This window comes from Euwallacea similis, chromosome 27, assembly GCF_039881205.1.
Source record: "Euwallacea similis isolate ESF13 chromosome 27, ESF131.1, whole genome shotgun sequence".
In the NCBI taxonomy this organism is placed as follows: Eukaryota; Metazoa; Arthropoda; class Insecta; order Coleoptera; family Curculionidae; genus Euwallacea; species Euwallacea similis.
In genome coordinates, this window is record NC_089635.1 from 1,808,439 (window position 1) to 1,830,600 (window position 22,162).

Sequence of the window (22,162 nt, forward strand, 5' to 3'; positions counted from 1 at the left end):
GTTACCTGCCAACAAGTTACTAGATATCTGAGGTATCTAGACTTTAAACTTTATTTTATGTGTTAAAATTGTCAAATAGCATTGGCCGGTATAGTATAATTCTATAAAGTTTATAATAAGTCTTATAAGGTTTATTCAACATTACAAAATCTTGTTAAGCCCGCATTTTATTATTGGGAACATAACCGATGTAATCTATTTGGAATTTCTTCAAAACACTTTACCTCATCTTTTTATGCAGGTCAACTGTGGAAATTAACCGGATGATCGAGTGCCATCACGCTCTATAAGAGCAGTTTATGATTTCCTGAATAGTTAATTTGCAAATAGTCGAATTGGTCGTAAAGGATTAGACATGGGCATCTAGATCACCGGAAACATTGTTGGTGTACGTTCGATTACTGTATCCTCTGATTCGTGTTTTCATCGAGGTGTTTGAATGTACGTGTGTTATACAAGGTATTTCAACTTTCAGTTCAATTAATAGAATTACATTACCGTTAGAATTATTAGTTGATTTTCTTATTGATGAGCATACATTAGATGTAATTTTTCCTACTGAGGGGTCATCTAAAATAAAGCGAATAAAATATCTTCTGCATCATTTATTGACTTAAAATGTTCAGCCATTAAAATGTCGAAATTGTATCTGGATTTAAAACAAAATACATTTTACAAACGGATATATGACAAAACAAAAATACTACAAAAATATCCATCATGTAAAGACAAAGTTTCTTACCGTTTTATATAAATAAAAAAGTTTTGTACTTGACAGAACTCTTTGAATGGTTGAAAAATTGCAAAGCACAATATTCTTCAAAGGTGTGTCCATTGTAGACGGCTTTTAAAAGAACAGATATATACATATTAATTGTTTACGAATAATATTTATCTACCCATTATGAACTAAAAGCTTTTATCTTACAAGAACTATCGAGATATGTATGTCATAAAAACTGGGCACAGTACACCGCTCTGCTCAATTTTAAGACGAGACTTCTTGAACTGAAGATGGTGTAGCATTGAAACGAACACACCGTCAAACTATAAGTAACCGAGATCTTGAAGTAAATCTCATGCATCCTCATACAATACGCGAAAAAGTAAACAATACATATTAACTACAAATCGATTTAAACCTTACCTTCTATATAGACTAAAATAATTCTACGTATGTATAAAGTAAAATATATTTTTTTACAGTTCCTTATCTCATAAAACGACTACAGCAACTACTTGACAGTAAGAATAATTTGTAAGATTTATCTTACAACTTATTCTTACTACGATTTATCGTACTGATATACACTTCTGGACGTCACGACAGATATAAACAAAAAGTCGGTGTTTGAGATACTTTGAGGGTCAGGCTTCAAATCAAATTAGAAGATAACACTTGCATGAAGCAGTGACAATTAATGTTTATTATTAAGAATTTTTTCCCAACTAAAGAGATCCAACAACTCACGGGACCACAAAGTTTTTGCTCGAACGCTTGAAATAAACCAACACTAAACTGGTACTCACTGTTCAAATAAACCGCTTACTGTATTGGCCTATTCAAATGTGCCATCGAACATCCCTAAATCCCCGAAAGGTGCAGCTCCGCTGCCGTCAAGCATTTGCAGCATGTCAGATAGTTCATGCTGGGGCTGTGCTGTCGCACCAGGATGATTTTGAACCGGGCCCTGGCCCGACTCAGAGGTCTGAGTCGCGTTTTGCCAGGGCGGCCACTGATATTGCGCAGGAGGAGGAGCTGGAGGTCCTGTCGAAGTAGCTCTGCCTCCTGCACTCAATTGAGTGTATGTAGGACCTGGGGAACGACTCGGCTGAGAGTGTTGAGACCCATATTGGATGGGGGATTGAGTCGCTTCATAGGCTGTAAAAGGAAATTTATTTTTGGTGAAGGAGAAATCAGGGTTGACATCAATTAATTTACCACTGAGTTGGTTTGTGAATTAAGTGATTTAACCGATTTTGCCCTGTAATCTGACAGTTAATATGGCAACGCCATACCAGACTCTGTACTCAACTGTGATGTACGGAAACATAATTTTCTTTCTAAATGACATAATATAATGAATTTAATGAAATCAAAACCCATTGAATCTGCTTTGGGCGAAAATGAGATAAATACGCAATAATATTTTTCCTTTATCGCTCCACAGTTCTGCACATAATAGTTGCGAATCATCTTGAATACACATCAAAATCGATTGCAGAAAGGATGTTTAGATTCAAACGCCAATATATCCACCCTAGTTTATTTTCGAATGCCACTATCCGTTTCAGCATAAGGGATAATGCAAAATCATGTAACCAGCATCATATATTAATCGATGAGATTATGTGCTGCGGATCTGCTTATTTAACTGATAACTTACGATTATTTCTAAAGTTTCGTTGTTGAAAACTGCTGTTAGTAACGTCTCATAACTAAGTTGAGTCAACTAATGTCAGAAAGTGAAGACGTAACCCAGAACACTGGAGAGGAATATCCAAAAATATTTTAAATACAATACTACAGATTACGCCAACGACATTTTAATTTTCGTATTACTGGGTAAATTGTAAATAAATTCGTGATGCTTACTATAATCTATTGATCAGGGCACCATTAAAAAACAAACAATTTCTGTTAGAAGTTAAACAACAGAGTCGTGTTTTCCTGAAAGTTTAGTTAAAGTGGATTTAGAGGGTTTGGTTCCAGTATACTCAATATAATACAAAATTGTACGCTTTATTACACAATTTTTGGGAGAGAAGAGTTTTTTGAGGTAATGGCGTCTAAAATTTGCAACTGCTCTATCTCAGTTTAGATAGAAAATATTGCTGAAAACCTAGGTATAAAAAAACATCGATGCCATCCTCTCAAAGGTGCTATGCTGGATAGAGAATATGTTCTCAGTATTACCTACATGATCTAAAAATTCAAAATATTCCAGGTGTCTTATATGCAACTTTCTGGTAACTCAGGAAAAAGTATAGACTTTTCAACAATGCTATGATCCTTGAATCAGGCATAATCGGATAGATCCCCTAGAATACACGTTAATTTCCACATGAATCTGCGTATGACATTTTTCAATTTGGGTTTTTCCGGAATTTATTACTTTTATAAGTCGTGGATAACATGGTTTATCCATTCAGAATCAGTTCGGTTTGACTAATTGCCAACATTTATAGGTGTATAATAAAAAAAATGGGAGAATCGTAATTATTTTAAAGAATCCGATTTAACTAAAGGTTACTCTTTAACTTTTTTTAAAAAGTCTGGACTTTTTCTAATCCTGGGAGGAACAAACAGGCTTTAGGCGGTACATACCTGAAGCCGACGTCATGGGAGCCATATATTCGCTCTGTAGATGTGTCGATTGCAGCATGTGGGTGTAAAGGTTTCCCGTGCCAGTTTCCCGCCTTTGTAGACTATAGTCTAAACCAGGTTGTTGGTAAGGAACTTGTTCCTGAGGTTCCGCGGTTGTTTCCGGATTGGAATGCAACGATTTGGCCGTAGTATTCGTACAGACAATATATTCCACTTCGTCCGTGTATGGGTTTAGGAAGGAAAATGCGCTGGTTCTCAACCAAACATATTCTCTGTTTTTCGCTCGGAATCTGTACATTACCGAAAGCACTTGGCCTTTTAGTTTCAAAACTGGAATTCGAAAGAAGATTCATGTTAAAGATGGCCTGTATTATTAATCATATCTTCTGAAGTAATATTGAGAAAATGTGTCGCGCCTGATGATACGTCGCGATTTCTCCGCAATAACACATGTGCAAAATTTATTTTTACCATTACACGAGTTTTTATTCAGTCACGTACAGTCTCCTAGTTATACTAATAAAGCTTTTCTCCCAAACAAGTGAAGATTATAATATTACTTTGTGGCAAAACTCGAACCACAAGTGGCTGTTTATCGCAAATTCTTCGAAATATTAGATATCTCTCATTTGAACGAAATTCATGCTTACATGTTTCAAAGTAAAAGAGGTTAAAACCATACGAACACACTGGAATCGCTTTATCCAATGAAGAAAACCCACCTTGTTCGAAACTGTCTTTCATATGAGTCTGATCCTCGTGGTGAAACAGGTCGAAACAACTTTTCCCCAATAATTCTGGCGGCGAATACCCCAATAACCCCATTACCCGTTGGTCAACAAACGTGAATTTCCCGTCCGTCGAATGTCGTGAGATAAATTCAGAATTGCTACTAGACCCCGCGAGATCACTCGTGTTGGGGGTTGAAGTCACTTGTAATCTACCAATCGCAACCAGCGAGCAATGCGCCGAATGTATCTCATCATCACCCCTATCCATAGGCACACCTGTAAACATATCTGATATTTCCAAGTAGTTAGTTTTCATGCGCCTAATTGGATATCAAAACTAACCGTTCGGTTGCCAATTCTTTACGTAACCCGTACAGTGGACAACAGCGTAGTTCTGTCCGTCTCTTCCAGGTCCTAGACTATTTCGTTGTTTTAGTCTATTGAGATGTCCCACGCCCATACTCTCAGGAGAGAGATTTCCGATTTTCATCCTGCAGATAAAACCTCGTCGAGCACCCAAGCATAGTCTCATCGATGCTAAAAAGAAAACAAATTACTTCAAGCGTTGTTATTGTAGAGATGACTCTTTTTATCACATATGTATACATTTGTATGGTTGAGCAGTTAGCGCAATTAAGACGATAAGTCTCAAATTTTGATAATCTGACCATAATGTCTTTAATTCTGACAATAATAGCATGGGAAAGTCGACAGGAACAGCTCTCCATTCAATAGTGCGCAAAACAGAGAAAGCTTAGTCAGGCAGAGAGGTGGTACTAGCAGCTTTTTTGATATAGAAGGAACATTGGATATGGGGTAAATACCGATCACATTTGCGACGCTTTTAAAGCCAGGAGCATCCCACTTCAGCTGGTGGGATGGGATGCTTTTAGGACAATAGTACAATGGCGTACTGAGTGAAATTTCCGAGGAAACTTGTCTTACTGTAAGTCATAAATATAAAAAAGTGCTGGTTGGAGATGCAATGCTGAGAAACCATTACGACAGCAAATATAGTGATAGGAGTAAAAAACGAAAATACCGAAACGTATCCCTACCAATTAAATGTAGCTACAGGAATGCAACGAACTTACATTGATGCCCCTCCTTCTTGACCGTCCCAGTTTTAAGGTCCAATATTCTTCCCGTGTTCTGCGGTTCCTGTGTAGATAACTGCTCCCTGACTTTCTCCACATCTTCAGGATGAACGTTATCGTATATACAGGACCCGTACCAATCACTTTGGGAGTAATTGAGCACTGGAGCCACAGAATCGGACACATAGATTACTCTCCCCGTATCACAGCTAATGACAAACAGGAATCCATCTGCCGCCTCCAAGATCAGGTGTTTCAACTCTTGATCAGTCAAGAAAGAAGGTTTATAGGTCCCGTCTGCACCCGTATTACCTGTCCCTGCAAAAAGTAGGAATACTGTAATATCTATGGTGTGTACGTTACCAAAACGTTATTAGTTCGGCATTTACGACGAGTAATGCCAAAACTGTCTAACAACAATAAAATAACACTACTCAAAGAGAGACAATGTGAGATCTCTTTGTCAGTTCATTTCTATGCACAGTGCGTTTTGCATATCCGATATGGACTTCTAAGAACGTCAGTAAAAATTTTTATTCAAAATAAAGTACCTGTTTGAAATACTAAAGCCTAAAGTGTTGACTAACAATAATTGTCTTTGGCTTGTAATTGTTTTCCGATTCTACTTGAAATGTAGTTTGAAGAGTCGGATATTGAGGTTGCCGGCACAGTTAGATATACGTTTATTCTAATGTTTGCACGAAGATCAAAAACAAAATTGTTCCCTCCAGTTTTACCTTACTCTTGTGGGCACTTGAATAATGACGATAAATCCACCTACCGCGTGATTCTCGTAAATAATTAATCTTAATTGTCTTTAGTGCTCATTTTAAGGAGCAAAAACCACACCAGAACGGAGCAAGTCAAACAAGTATAAAATTGGTTGCATCGAGAAATTATACTCGTTTGTGGGCATGAACATCTTCAATCTTACATAATTATTTAGGGGAAACAGTTCACCTTATTTAACCTTTTAGCATTCCTGGAGACTCTGGCCACCCAGAGTATTTGTACAGGGCGTCCAGGATTAAATGGCAATACCTTAACGTCGATGGTCAAAAAAGTTTATATGAACTTAATTCAGCAAATGCCTCGTTACAAAGGTGCGAGGTTTGAATATACGATAGCATAACAGCAGTGAGGTTTCATCGGGCAAAGATACTAGAGGAAGGTGGGTTAAATTTGAATATAACTTTTCTATTTGCAGTTTTTAGCTCTTAACTATGGAATGTTCTCGGACAGAAGGACGCTCTTATCTCATATCCATAGAGAACACCGTTTTCGAGAAAAATTGTTTAAGAAATCATACCTCCAACAGCTAAGTAAGTAAATTAATGAAAATATCTCATAAAATTGATGTAGACACCGCTCAGAGATTTGGTTGGGTTCTCGAGGAAACTAACTAGAAGGCAGAAACTTGAAGTGATGACAGGGATGGCTTAGGGGTGGTTAAGTCCTAAAATTTTACGATTTTTTAAATCTTAGATTAATTTACAACTAAGGCTACTAGTTTCGTAGCAACACACATTTAGTTTAAACTCTCTTTGGTAATGATAGATTGGTTATTGTAGCATGTGGATTTGTAATCCCTTTCCATGTAAAGCAATCTTAACCTACGAAAAGAATGGTGCTACGAAAATCAATGTTCCGATTTAGGATGAAATTACAAGTCTCCTTTTTGGAAATAACACGGATGCAGTATATACGTATATTAAATTGCCGTGATATTCTTTGGGTACCGGTTTGGGGTTCATTTTGTAATACTGTCTAAAACACGCTCCTAATTTTGTGCGTTCACTGCGTAAACGCGACCTCCAGCGTTGCTTCGGCAAAGAGAACCCGTTTCCCAAGCTCCTCTTTCAACATTGGCAAATGTTTGACGATTTGGAATCATACGATTAATAAGTCTTCATCGGTACTCCTCTAGACTTTTGCGGCAATTACCCAAGTTTTACCCAAGTATTACCCCACCAAGTAAAACCTCAATATTAACAGCATATCGAATGGTTCATTAAATGAAAATTTTCAATTTAAAAAACGTTACGTTTAACGATAACGTACATCCTAACAAGAGAAATGAAGAGCAGTAGTAGCATAGCCTAATTATTATCATAATAACATATATTTTTATCGATTTAATAGGTTTGACCCTTATCACAAACTCGCACTTTTCTCACAAACGGACGGTTTCTCGAAGGGAAAAAAATGGGCAGGAAAAAATGTAAATTGAACGTTGATAACGCCATTTTTAACATTCCATGTTTTTACAACGAAGCGTTTCCATGTTCATATGAACATTTTGTAATATCACCATAGAATCAAGCGTTAAAGTATTGCCCGTTAACTTCGATGACCTTATAGGAAAACAATTCTGTTAGGAGAGTAGATTGAGGGGAGGAGGAGGAGGAGGAGGAGGACGCATTAAACCTAAATCTCATATGCCCTGATAAATCATTCAAGGCATTCCAGGGAAGCGAGTTTTAAAAAGGTTTTTACACGGCGGTAACGTTAACCGGTGATGAATCAGATAAGACTCATTATGGTACAAAGTCTCAACAAAAGGTGTGAACAGAGACGCATATCGTGAAACTAAAACTTAATGGGAACAAACAATAAGGGTCACATTCAGGCAACTGATGAATTTCAAAGATTTTCAGCTGTATTAGTCTTTATAAGATATCGTATTGCACTGATTAACTGCATGCTAACCATGTACCAACCAAACAGAATCCAAGCTATTGGTCCCTATCCAAGAAGTGTTAAGCATTGAAATGCTAGACACATGCATGCGTCGAAACAAAAATGAATAGGAGCAGGCAAATAAGCTTCACATGAAGACTTAAATCGCTACATATGATACCATAGCAAAACCAAATCTGCTAACCTACTGCTAACCTTCTTAAGACAGATTTACCGATGTTAATGTTACTTTAATTAGAAAGTTATGTGAAGCATTATGACTGAAGGTCTGCACTTTACCGTTTGTGCGCAGGTAGGCTTTTCCACCAAAGGTTGTATCGTCCATGTACGCCCTTTCTCGAGATAACTCGCCTTCTGGAAGGGGATAAACAATGTTCAAATTTTAGTCCAAAACAAATAAAATTAAGTCACAATAACACATGAAAATTACAAGTATAAAAAGGAGCTTGATAAAGTTTTAAGATGCTAATGTTATTTATTATATATTAATCCAGGATTTATGAATCACTCAAATATGAATAAGAAAGCGCTTTCTCACCATTTTCAGTCATTTTACGTTGCTTTTTTGCAAAATTTAAACAAAAAAAAATTAATAAAGGGAAATATTTGAAATGTTTTCTCGTAGTGGCATTTTGTGTCCAGGCTCCATACATCTGTAGTCTTCATATGTGTATGCAACAAAATATTTTATTTACTTACTTATGTACTTAATAAGGCTGAAATTACGTTTTTCATTTAAAATCCTACCTGCGCTCTTACAATTTATTGCAAAGTTAAAACTCGGAAAATATAACGCGGTTTCTGATGTCTTCCCTGTAAATAGAAAGTCATTTCCTCGAACTTCGAAATATGTATCTAGTAAAATACCCGCAAGTAAAGAGGAACCACTGAAAATGGGGAGACTTTGGAAGTTTTAACAAAACGTTGAGCTGATCCCTTTTGAGTTCCCCTATTTTTCGTCTATTTTTTCTAGGCCACACCCACATTTGCATGTCTTTCTGAGGGCATGTCCGAAATAAAAAAAATGTGTATGTCTATTTTATATACACACATGCCTGATGAATTCAATAAATGGAAACACGTATCGTTGGAGTGCCTAACATCCTTTTTCCATTTCTACTTGAAAGCTCGATTCTTCTTGCGAACTTGTCACTAATTTTTTCCTACATTTATGTTCATCCATACAAAATTTTCCCATGCTGAGCAATTACTTGAAAAATCCCTTTCTGATTTATACTTTACTGTTAACCGTGTTTTACTAAATAAAGAAATTGTTTTCTAAGCGAAGAAGAATTTTTTTCAGAACAAATATCAATTAAATTCAAACTCGAATGATAAAATCCCAAAAATTTGGTTTCTTTCAACTGTTACTATTAAAAGTTTCACCATCGAACATCAAAGGTTTCTCACGTTCTTTTAAACGTCCAATACTAATGAGACTGGACCAGGATGTAGACAGCCTAATTTAATGTTGTTTGAAGCGCAGATGGATAAGACCCCTTTAAGGTACCAAAAACACTAACATTTCGAAACTCGACTGACATTGAGAAATTGCTTTTCCTTCCGCTTTGAATGCACAAAGATGGCGAGTAAAAAGCAATTGAATACGGTTTCAAGACCCAATCAAATTTATGGTTCCAACGTATCAAAGGATTTGGATGGCAGCGAAGTGCTTAGTCACTTTTCAAATGGTTGACGCTAATCCAAATCGAAGCTGGATGGATTAGGCAGGTATGCGCAAAAGTAAAATAAATTCGAAAATTAAATTAAAAGGGATCCTTGCTCTAGGTATCGGTGCTAATACATTAGCTTGGCAGATCGTGTCGCCTTTGCCCCAGTAAATAAAAATACCGTAATTCATTTCGAGTAGCCACCATAAAATATCCTTCAGCGTGGGTGAACATTATGCAGAGTTAGGAGGGAAATGGTACCTCCATCTGATATTTAAATTGTGTATTTCTTAAGCAGCGAACAAAACAAATGCCATCTGAGAAAATATGCAAACCCCAATAGCTATCGAGGATTCAGGGAATTTTAACGCTGAGTACCACGGTTTCTTATTTATTGAAAGAGGGTGCTCTGATCGGGATATTTTGCCTTATTATTATTTTTTTAATAACCAGAATTTCCTTAATTAACGTGGATGCCAAGCTGTTACTAGGAGGGTGTACTTCTTTCTGCCTTTCATCGCGTTCTTAAAAGCAAACTGCGATTTTTTCTCTCCACCCATACAACGTTATTAAGACGCTGTCTTTTTATTTTTATCGAACAGCAAGGCACGGTCGTACTTTAGAAAAAAGAAATCTTGGGATGGGATTAAATAATAAGGACATTAATCCTGGTTAGCGAAGAGTAGGCATTCTGTGGCCCATAACTAACGGCCGATAGCATCGCTGTGCACAAGTAAGTACGACCACAGCCACGGTACGAGCAGTATAGACCTCCGTTACAAGGCACCATCGTCGTCGGAGGTATCAGAGGTGCTTTCTGTCTTTTTTTCCGCTGAAGAACTTTACCGGTTACCAGTATGTACAAGGGTCGGAGTCGCAGGAATACCAATATATTATCTACACGCCATTGTCGTTTTATAAAACAGTGGTCCACTGCTTAAAAGGTTGTAATACCGCTGGGATGGCATTCATCATTTTTGCCTTCGCCTTTTGTTTTTCTTTCCTTCTGGCCATGTCAGGTACATGCTGACAGCTAAAGTTACACATAATAAGTATTTCCAAAGCAACTCTCACAATCATTAAAAAAAAAACAACGAATTCTACGTATCAAATTAATAAACTCAACTTATCCACGATTGTTAACAGTATTGGATGTTGCAAACTTTGCGCCCTCCATTTAGCTTTTTTGAATAAATCGCAAATCAAATTTAATACGAGGTGTTCGAAAGACGATCCAACAAGTCCATTTTTTGATTAAAAAAACTACTTGTAAATTTGAAACATTAAAATTGATATTCCGAGTACTAATTTTTCTTAGTAATGTCTACTTTTAAAGTTGGGCTTTTTGGGAAATGAAAGTACGATTGCGAAATTCTTCCCATTTACTTTGACTACTTTAATTAGACTTACCTATCCTGTATAGTGCGCAGTTAATGATTCTGTTCGACCTGCTAATTTGACAACAAATTGAGACACTTCAAATTTGGATAAATATTCAATTTTATAAAATGTTGCTATTTGACATGAATTTGATAGTTCATTCTTTCGTCGAAGTTTAATAGAAAGGTTAAAACTTAAACTTGTGATCACTTATTAAAGACGTGGTATGTGTCACATGACATGACATTCATACCATGTCGTGTGATCACAGTGATCCCAAATCTTGAAATCGGACTGGGTTTGAGCAAGCTTGCAGAATTCGTCGAAATGATTAATCAATATCTTTGAAATTAGTTTTCGAGAGGTAAGCAATGACAAAAAATATGAGAACTCAGGATAAAAGAAAACTGGGCCATATATATCAACAATTGCAAATACCCAGTAAAAACCAATTATCTGGAAAAGTCTTTTTTCAATTCATAATTAAGCCTTGGAAACACAGATCTTTTTGATTTATTAACAAAATTCCATTAACAATCAGCCTATGTGAATAATTTACCATTTCACGAATGCAAGAACAATTTGTCAAAGCAATTATTGCAATTACGCACTGTCCTAATGAAATGTCAAATATTTTTAGCGCGGTCAGTGAATTTGGTCAATACATCTTCCATGCAAATTATGAATGGATGAATGTTCAGGAAACTGTTAGTAACTCCAATATTTATAGTCATTTCACGTCCTGCTGTTTGGTATTTTTTGACTTGATAACGGTGCAGATATTTGATATTTTTTGACTTGATAACCGTTATTCGTTTCGTGTAGCTACGTTGAAATCGATTACGTGGTATTTAAAAAAAAATTGGGTTATTTAGTGATGGTGAGCGTTCGACATGTAGCTTGACACCATAGACCAATCTGCAACTGCTAATTCTGCAACGTTAAATTATGTCAGCACCGTTCTATTAAAAAATTAAAAAAATTAAAAAAATTAAAAAAAAAAAAACAGAAATTCAGTCGATAATGTCCGCTGTTGATGCCGGTAATCCAAACTGAATGTTTCCCTCGACGGGCAAAATCCACCGCATGCCCGTGTGTTTACAAATTAATGAACTGATCCAATAAATGGGACAAAAAGGGAATTTGTGTGTAAATTTTAAATGTACCTGTCTTTGTTTACTAAAGTGTCATGCTTTCAACCAGCAAATAACATTTTTCTACATTTAAATATCTCACCAGAAGCAATTACGTGATGCAAACATTTTATGCATATACATAATTCCATAAAGCATAGCTTAGTGGAAAGCAATAATAATCCTAAATTACGTTACACTTCCAGGTAGAGGATTACTTAAATTCTCCAAGTAATAAAATCCAACTTATATTGCATCTTACATAAAATATTTTGATTAATTTTATATTGAATTTGTGATTATTGTTAATGGGATTAGTATTTCAAGATTCCCGCTAATCCGATTGCATACCTTTCACTCGAAATGAAACTAAACAAAAAAAACTGCCCGGAAAGTTATTATGCCATAAATTGCTAATAAACTTCCATTTTGGGTGCATTTTTATAGGGAAACTGTCCATAATATTACGACGGTAAAATGTGGAAAATTTTTATGGCATCGTATTCCAAATGTAATTGGTATCAACTTTGTAGTTTATGGATCATATCGTGTTATCAACCTGGGAGCAAGGTAAAAATGCATATCATAAATTATATTTTAAATGCATCATAAATTTCAAAGATCTAGAATTGATACATTTTTTTATTTACTAATTGAAATGATTATATTTTAAACTTTTAGATGTGCCGGTGAACTATGAAAGTTTGTTATTTAATTAACAGATTTATCATTCTGCCTAATATAGAGAGAACTAGCATGGGAATCCCGGAAACAATCAGAGTTTTAGAATATCTTAAATGGGAAAATAATTGCAGATTTATGAGAAGTTCACCATTGCTATTGTCTATGCCTGCAAAAAATCTTAAGTATTTACCGGACGTGCAAAATCAATTTGTACTGCTATATTTGATATAATATATTTTTCTTTACTAAATAAGAAATTCAGAGCTGTTACCAGATGGTTATATATTTCGGTAAAATTCAGCCCTATGAAACATTTATTCGATTTTATTTCATCTGAAATCTATGTTGATCGCTAAAACTCTACATTTTTCAAATCTTGTTATGCAATTCCTTGATACCGCTAAATTGAGTCCATCCCTTTTGACTCAAAAGGTATAACATATGGTTCAGATATTGTTTGAAGGTCACGTTACTTATACCATAATTGGTTCAGTTTTAAATCTAACCGTCTTTTTCACTATTTCCGTCATAAAAGAATTAATGAGATATTCAGTGCATCAAACGGTACATCACATCTACTTACACTGAAATTCGAAGAATTTCTAAAAGTTCTACAAACCCAAATTGGCGTAACCGCAAACTCTTACAAAAGCATTTAATTTTTAACTTGCTTCAGCCGGAGGTGTAGATAAGACACTGAAATTTATTTCGAAAAACTGGGAAGAGCTGAAGCTTCGAACGATAATAATCTCAAAAAAAAATACAATAAAGCAATGACCAGAATATAAAAGCTTTATTCTGAACCAATTTCGATAAAAAGAGAGAACATCATCCTCGCCGTGAAACCAGATTTGCGGCGTCCGAAGGCGTACGCTACAATTTAATCAGACGTCGTTCAATCTCAATATTTACGCGGCTTAAATGGATGAAAAGAAAATAAAAAAAGTACCTTCTCTTATCTATAAAATCTCTATAGTCAGGGGGCTAAGAAATCAAGGGACTAATAACTACGTACTGATCATTGAAGAACAAGCTAAGAATAAAATTGAGGGAACTTAATTCAATAATCTTTGATACCGCAGTGATTTCAGGAAGGAATAGTGCACGCACACCTTGAGAATCTTCACTACATATTAAAAAGAAAAAAAACATATGTGAAATATTTTTGAAAAAGATGTAAATATTGTGAAGTACCATTTGACCCAGTACTATAAAGAAGATAAATGGGTGTTACCTCTAAGAGCCTTCATGTGCGCTACGGCCATCCGCAGAATGGTGAGCTTGTCAGGTTTCCTTGCCAGGGCACTGCAGGTGGGCACCATGTCTGACAGCTCGGTAATGTAGGCTGTCATCTTGTTCCGTCTCCTCCTCTCGATTTCGCAATGGTTCTCCCTACTAGTTGCAAGAAAAGGTATCGGTCATTACAATTTCGTCTAAGGTGACCCGTATAAAATTCAGCGTTTCGATGGAAAAGTTCCCAAGTTCAAATAGCAAGGAGTCAAAAGTTTCAATAATGTCTTCCGTGAGAAATCTCAGATAATGGAACTGGGTATATCATTATTCAAATCATATGATGCGGTTTACGGCTCGTCGAAAACGAAGCATTTAGACGTTACGTCTTTTTATGGTTATTCCCGAAGACACTTAAATTACCTTAAGGATCCTTATCTCGACCTTGACCCTTGGAAATGCGTATAATCGCTTAAAAATTTGATCCATATCATCATCATTATCGTCATAACATCTCGGAGATGCACCGCTCTCGATAGTTCGATGGGAAAATTGATAGGCGCTTGTAACTGTTAAAAGCTATGTAAAACAGATTTTCTGACTGAAGTCTGGTTAGCTCGCAATCGTTAGGGGAATCCATTAGAACACTACGATAAATTACTCTCTTATGAGAATTTAATAACGTGGAGTTTTTCGTCGAAAATTAACTGGTTGAGACAGACTTACCAGTTTTATGCGCCAAAGTTGTTACAAAAGTGCCAATGTTTTTAAATGTGAAATATAAATTAAGTAGGGCCTGCGTTATACCTAAAGCTCACACATTAGGTTTTAAGTAGCTTTGAGTAGTTTTGAGCTAGGGAGGGAAACAACTATAAATGCGCAGGCTACCGTACGGAACTGAATTGATATTTTGGTTTTACACTACTTCACGTATATTCATTTATGATTTTAAAGGAGTTTCGTTGAACTAACGCCATTGCAGTTGCTAATTGACGAGATTCATCCTGAACGCGCACCTAATTGTTGATTTTACGCATCAATTAATTATTAGAAACCCCGGTGTTGAACTGCTACACTCGGCAATGGCCTTATAGTGCTGAAACGGATGTATAAAAGAATATTATCGATGGAATAATTGAGCAACGAACAAAACGTTCAAATTCCGTGGTACGAACCGGCTACGGCATTCCCACAAAACGTGTGGGTAACAGAGCGATTTTATCTCATAAATGATGAGCTTTTATCGAAGTATTACACAATATTTTACATAGCTCGGTAGCGCTTTCTAAATGAACCTTAACCTATCTATCTACACTTTAGGATGAAATCAAATAACAATAAATAAAAAGTATAGGATGCGGCTTGGAAGACAAACGACAAGAGATATGTCTAATGGGTTTCGTTTCACGCTTCACACGATAAATTTACGGTTCTTGCTTAGTTGACTTGTGTGGTTTGAAAATAACGAGAATTTCTGTATGTGTTGTATGGGAATATGGGTCAAGATAAGACAGCTCCGAAGAATAAATTAATATTAAAACCAGAACTAATTCGAATCCCCAGATTCGATAGTAATTGAATTAAAAATAATGTACTGAAACAAAATTGCCTACTAAAAAAGGGTGCGGAATGGGGTGTGTGTTACTGAAGCGTTTTAAGGTGCCGCCAGTAATTTTGAATCGGTCATTTACAAAAGCTGAAATGTTTGGAGGATCCCGGATTTAATTCTGAAACCGAACATATTTGACACCTTTTGTCGGTCCATAGAAAGAGTTTAATTCATAATAATTATTGCGGTCATCGAAAAACTTGCGGTAACGAAATACAGGTGTACTAATTGAAAGCAGGATTTTATGCGACTAAATTACAAAATTCCAAAGTCAGGGCAATCAAAAAATAACACAGCCTTCAACGGTAATGCTCGAGCGGCAATACAACAGACGAAAGTGAAGATATTATTATTGTTACATGACATACACCTACATATTAAACGTAATTGTAGCTGTGATTGAGACTTCATATCGTTGGCCTAGGGCTGTTATTTTCTTGTAAATATCATTTTACCGGTAGATCGAAACGAGTGATTCTTGGACTTCGCTGAAGGATTGTATGAGAGCATGCGGAAACGTCCCGAGTTCGAATCTCCAAGTATGTCATTAATTGTAATGAATGCTTAAAGTCGGTCTGCCCAATTTTCAAATATTGCGTATAATTACACATTTGGCATGGCCGCAGGAATGCATTTTTCAATATAGAGATCTGTGGTAGACATAAAAATAAATCTATTTGAACGTAATTAAAAGCATTTAAATGTAAAGTAAATACGTTTCGCAAGCAGTCAATAACAACGCTTAAACCAAGTATAGCACAATCACTTTAAGTGAGGAATCAAACAACAGGCATTCCGATTTAATGAAGTGAATTTTATTATAAATTAATGCATCCACTATGAAAAACCTTATTATTAGATTTCTTGCTTCCATTATAACTATACAATTATAATAGCTTCGATTAAGTAATTTTTCAAAAGTCATTTGCTGTTCGCATGTATCGCAAATACAGCTATTAACTCCAGGAGTTTTGTTGGCTTCTATTGTCTCGTCTTTTACATCTTAAAATCAATACGCCTTTTAAGAAATTTCATGGATTAAGTACGCCGAAATGGCTTTCGTTGAAGTGTTTCGCGTGAATCCTCCGCGAAAGTCTGGTTTTATTAACCTGGAAAAATCGTGATTTATTTCAGGGGAAAGCGTCGGTGGGTCTCGACAAAGTAGGCTCTCATTTGAATAAAATTTGATTATTACGGTTGAATTACAATTTGCGGCAATAGCAGCACGCATTGTCTTAATCTAGACCCAATCATCTGAAATCCCTATTATTTGGAGAGTGGAGTTCAGCAGTTTTTGACCCGCTTTCGATCTCTGTAAGAGCAATTTTGTCCACTCTCACGTTTGCTGTCCCCGTATAATCATTGTTGTTTAGCTTCACCTCAATTCTCGTTAATTATTGATTATTTACTGCAATTGTCTCATTTCCTAGGAGTACCAACGGTCGGTCCGACGGATCGGAGGGTCGCCAGACAAAGAATTATCTCCCGGTCTTTGGAGTCCATTTCCGAAAGTGTTTTCGTGTTCGAAATTGCCTAAAAAATTCAGCCGATATCCAATTTTCATAATTATTGCCACCGAGGCCTCATTCGGGCTTATTAGTGGCAATCGAAAGAAGGGTCTCCCAGTAGATCGCTCGTTAGAATTGGAAAATGGCTTTTAATAATATGCATCCATATTTCGGCTTGGCTTGATATTCCGCATTAAAAACCCCTTCGCTTGGACCGGGTTAATTTCCAACAGTTCTAATATAGCATACGATCATTAAACCTAGTTAAATCTCCCTTCAATCAGATCAATATAATAAAGCAAATAATAGTGTTTAGCGAACTCAATACATAACATTTTCACGCCAGTCTTCGTTAATTAGTACTAGACCGTTTTATATCAATGTTTACACTGTAATTGTATAATTTACCGAGTAGTCGGATAATGAATTGTAAGAAGAACAGGAAAAAATGCGCGTCTGTTTTAAGTTCGCTTGCAAATCTCACTGCACATTTTAATTATTTATAAAAGGATACCCTGAAGTTCACGCTCACTGAGCTTCAAATCAGATCTATCTGAGCATTATCTTCCACTTTTGTGCTGTAGGGGAGCAATTACTTAAAATTAATTGCTAATTGTTAAACAACATATTTATCATTCTCTAATTCTGAAATAATTAAGTGTATTAATTGAATCCTACATTATATACCACTAACCGAACATTACCACATAAAGATGGGAATGTTCCTTAAATTAATTTTTTTTTATATCTGATGTTAAATACATTCACCTACTCTTTGATACGACGAACAATATACAAACAACACATCTAAATGATAGAAGATTAGTACCGCTATTATGGATGGGCAAGGCATTTGACCCCGTGTGACATAGTGATTTACTTGACAAATTATACAAACTTCAAACGGTGAAATACCTACTTCAAGTTATCAAAAACTTATTGGAAAACAAACAACTTGAAAAATGAATTAACGACATTATTTCTTTCCCTTTTTCTCCTGAACAAGGGATCCCTCAAGGATCACCGCTTTCACTTTTGTTTTATAATGTATTCTATTAAAAATACTTAGAAAATGCTAATTGTTGGAAAGACCGGGTACTACGTATATAGATTGATAGGCTGGGAATCAATGTACGTGGAAAAAATCTTAGAAACACGATTCCGTTTCGTCAACAACAATGCAAAAATTATGAAACTGTTGAAATTGAAAAATAAATTTTTGAAAAAAAATTGAAAAGAGATCTGCTAACTTAAGAATTTTAAATTACTGTTACGGGGTGCTTTTTATAGTAACTGACAAATACAGATCAGGTAGAATTCCTGACAATTCTACACACAAACAACACACCAAAAAACGAATACTGAACTAAAGGTTAGAAAATTCTCATCTTTACTGATTATTACCAAGCTTAACCGATAAATTGCTTACTTCAAATCTAATGCTTCCTTAATTTGCCATTTCAGTGCAGTATTCACATAATAAATTAATAAATTATACCGGTACAGCTCAGCGCTCTAAAACAACACGCAAAAAAGGTAACGCCTGAACAATATAGCACAGTGTAATGAGTGTAAAATCTTCAGAAGATTTTATGGAAAATTTCTTCGAAACCGTATAGACTGCCCGAAGTTACATTCTAAAATTGTTTACGAAAGAAGCGGGACAATGCGTCATATCTAATTCATTAAAACCTTCCTATTCTCGATTAGGCGGGGTCAACCAAGGCGGTATCCTTTCGAGTTCTTTTTCATATCAAAAATTATGGCAAAAAAATGATTGATTATGAATGTAACATACAGTTTTAATTGAATTATTCCATCCTAAATATTCTAAACGCCCGAAACTCGTTGGGCTCGAAGTAGGACGGAACAATTTACAATTGTGTTTGTATGAATTTACGTTTTTTGATAGCATATTTTTACACTTCCTTTTCGAAATAAGCTAGTAGAATGTTCCCACGTAGATTTGAAGGTCAAACAAAACTCCGTATAATAAAAATGCAAATCCCACAAAACCAATCAGGAATAATGCATACTAAATACGGTCTAAGATGAACCACAGTCTCAATACCGGCAAAATCGAGTTAAAATTACTGGTGCTGTTAAAAGTAGGCATTTTAAAAATAATATATCATTATACACTGAGAATACACTCGGTACAAATTATCTGACAGATCTTTAAACTGTGGGAACGGCCCCAAATCTGGCCATTATTTAAATTTAAAAATAAGCTGAAGTACTTTTACGTTCGTAACAGTTTAACTATGCCATGAGAAATGAAAAATTTTTATAGCCGGTAACATTAATTTTTATGGTATATGTAATTACAACAATTACAGAAAATCTGTACATTTAGATGTTCTTCATAATGAAATTTATCGCGTGGCATAATTTGTTCATATAGTAAGTACGACTTCCCCTATGCCACGATTAAACCTTTATGTTAACACTATGTGCAGTATGCATAAGTAATTTCGAAACTTTTCAATGAGCTAGCGGCAGAAAATGATGTTTCCTTGCTGAATTTTAAGACTTATAATTTAACAAATAGCAGCTTGGGCTTGACCACCAATTAAAAACCGATCAAGTATGGGATAATTACATCGCTAAACAGATAATTGCAGGTACGAGCATACTCGACCGAATTAAAGAAATTTGTCTTTAGCTTTAAATAAACTGTACTCTACACTACATTATTGTAATTTCGAAAAGTTTAATTGGCATCATTTATTACCCTAGTTTTCTCTCAAAGTTCAAGATATAAAATCTAAAACGAACCGGAGGTTGAACTCTTCTCTAACCTCAATCAAGACCTTCGCAAAAGTGTAACATCCAGAGTCACGGAACCTCCTCAGGCTCTTCTCGGCCCGTGGCTCCAATATTAAAAGGGAGCGATACCAGAGGCGATACTGTTCTGGGCTTGGGCGCCAAAATTCGATGAACACGGAGAGTTAGACTAGACTTTAATTAAAATTATACACATGGAGACGTTCGTAATGACACGCGCCCAATAGAATATGCTTGAAATGAGTGTGCAAAATGACAAGGTTTAGGATAATGCGATACACGTGACAATCGGGAAAAGTGTCAAATCATTGTTTCGAATTGTAAAAAAATTGTTAAATTTTATAGTTCTCTTTACAAAAGAAATGAGGTGGCATGCGCCTAATGGAACATACGTTAGGATTATACCCGAACGCTCAAAGTGCATGGGCAAAAAGGCACAACAATGACAGTCATATGAAATCAACAGACTTCGCAAAATAAAGATTTACCTGTGGCTTATGCCCGAAAAACATACGCAAAAAAGCAATGCCTTACGGTTGGCGACACAAGCTAAAAAAGTAAATATTAAGCTTGGAAACTTGGTGTCCTTGGCAAGAGGATAATTTGATATACTTTTCGAAGGTGAACTTTTCATATGCAATACTATGAAAATTGTTTAGAGGCACCGACGAATACTCCTATCTATAATTGTATCAGTAATGTCTCGCCTGCTGAAGCATTAATTCCCCCTTGGACATTATTTCGAATTTGTGATAATCCAAGTCGAACTGGCATTCACTGATAATTGAAACACATTTGGAAAAAATGTATGTACGTGTAGGTGCCCCAACGGAAACCCCCCGTTCCATTACAGCAAAAATCGCCTTTTAACTATGCACTGTCAAAATCTGCGAGGATCCAATCACTGGGTGGGCAAACCTCTTGGAAAACACCACACTTTAACACGGCCCATCTAGCCCCATAAGACACCTGAACCAGTTATCTCTCGAAATTCGAATTCATCTATAGTTTGGGCCGGCGGATCGTGTTCCCGAGCAATCGTGACCCGCCCGAAGCTGCGCGGAGCGGGGGACGGGCCGTTCCCACGTTACTGCGCCGCGCCCCCCCGCAAGGACGCCTTTCGCCTCTTCTTCTTTCCTCATTCCTGGTCAACCCAGAATCAGTGCAACCAGGAAGATCCGTCACAGATTACTGTTAAATCGTCTGACTTCATTTTTGAAAATTTTTATAAAAAGTTAATTAAATTATTCCCAGTATGTCGGTAATTGTTGGAATTTTGAGCTCCGCATCCTCTCGATGTGGCCCTCAAGAGTTTATTGAGTGAATGAAACCAAGGTTTGTTTTATTTCTGTTTCCTTTTACACATCCCTTCAGGCAATTTTGTAACTTGGCAACTATTTTCCTATTGATAATGATAAATGATTTTCTATTGATACCGAAGTTATGTCATCGAATTATATGTAAAAATGCTACACATTTTTCAATAGCAAATAATAATATTTATCATGCATAGATTTATACTCTTTCAAAAAATTCACATATTCAAAACCATGTAGCTCTGAAACGGTTCGCAAAAACTTCATTTGTTAGGAAAGCCTATGGTATGCCAACCATCTGGTGAGTCACAGGAGTCTCTTCGGATGTACAACGGACAAAATGCATTCTAACATTGCCCTCATGACCTAATATTGGTACAATTTTTACAACTAAATCTTCCAGCATCACTTCCTTGGCTGCGTTTTAGGGCATAGGTGAATTTTTAGGTTGTGGTATGCCATTGTTTAACCAACATACCAGATGGGTATCATAATAAATTTCTAATGCTTGTTATGGTTAGGTGCAAGCAGTTCAAACATGGGAACAATTTCATGTAGAGAATTCAGGTTTCCGCAGGGTTGGTACTTACCTGGCAAATCTTTCTTTGTCTTGAATGCTATCGTCTTCCATCCTTGCGTACTTGCTCCCACTTGGGTCGTCTTCATCTGACCTAAAACACAATACAGAATATTTAAAAAAAATTAAGATATACAGATAAATGGTATAGAGAACAAATTGACTGTCCCAATTAAAATCAGTTTGCATACAACAGGTCCGGACATCACATCACATAAGCAAACTGAGACTTAACACGTACCGGGTGTTTTAATATCTGCTGCCCACGGCGGGCTTTAATTCTTTGCCGCACGCTCACCTGCATCAACCTAAGGTATACCAGGGTATGTCCAATCATGGAATTAATAAAACAGAAATTTCATTCGATTAGATTTTTCAAGATGATAATGATAGAAATACGAAGCATTATTTA

The 22,162-nt window shown here is 36.0% G+C and overlaps 1 protein-coding gene across 6 annotated transcripts in view; it reads right to left on the reverse strand.

The window, feature by feature from the left end:
* Positions 1-22,162, reverse strand: part of tgo (Aryl hydrocarbon receptor nuclear translocator homolog tgo) — a 118,261-nt gene that overhangs the window by 73,876 nt on the left and 22,223 nt on the right. For 2 of the 6 annotated variants that reach the window (XM_066403000.1, XM_066402995.1), the window contains 8 exons: positions 21,764-21,844; positions 13,958-14,118; positions 8,136-8,210; positions 5,154-5,474; positions 4,402-4,596; positions 4,051-4,347; positions 3,329-3,658; positions 593-1,882 (listed from right to left, as the gene is read on the reverse strand). In XM_066403000.1, coding sequence (XP_066259097.1) covers positions 1,560-1,882; positions 3,329-3,658; positions 4,051-4,347; positions 4,402-4,596; positions 5,154-5,474; positions 8,136-8,210; positions 13,958-14,118; positions 21,764-21,844 — 1,783 coding nt within the window. In that variant the 3' untranslated portion in view covers positions 593-1,559. Of the gene's footprint in view, positions 1-592; positions 1,883-3,328; positions 3,659-4,050; positions 4,348-4,401; positions 4,597-5,153; positions 5,475-8,135; positions 8,211-13,957; positions 14,119-21,763; positions 21,845-22,162 lie in introns of those variants that run through there. The other 4 variants (XR_010752801.1, XM_066402996.1, XM_066402999.1 and 1 more) reach the window with 4 other exon arrangements.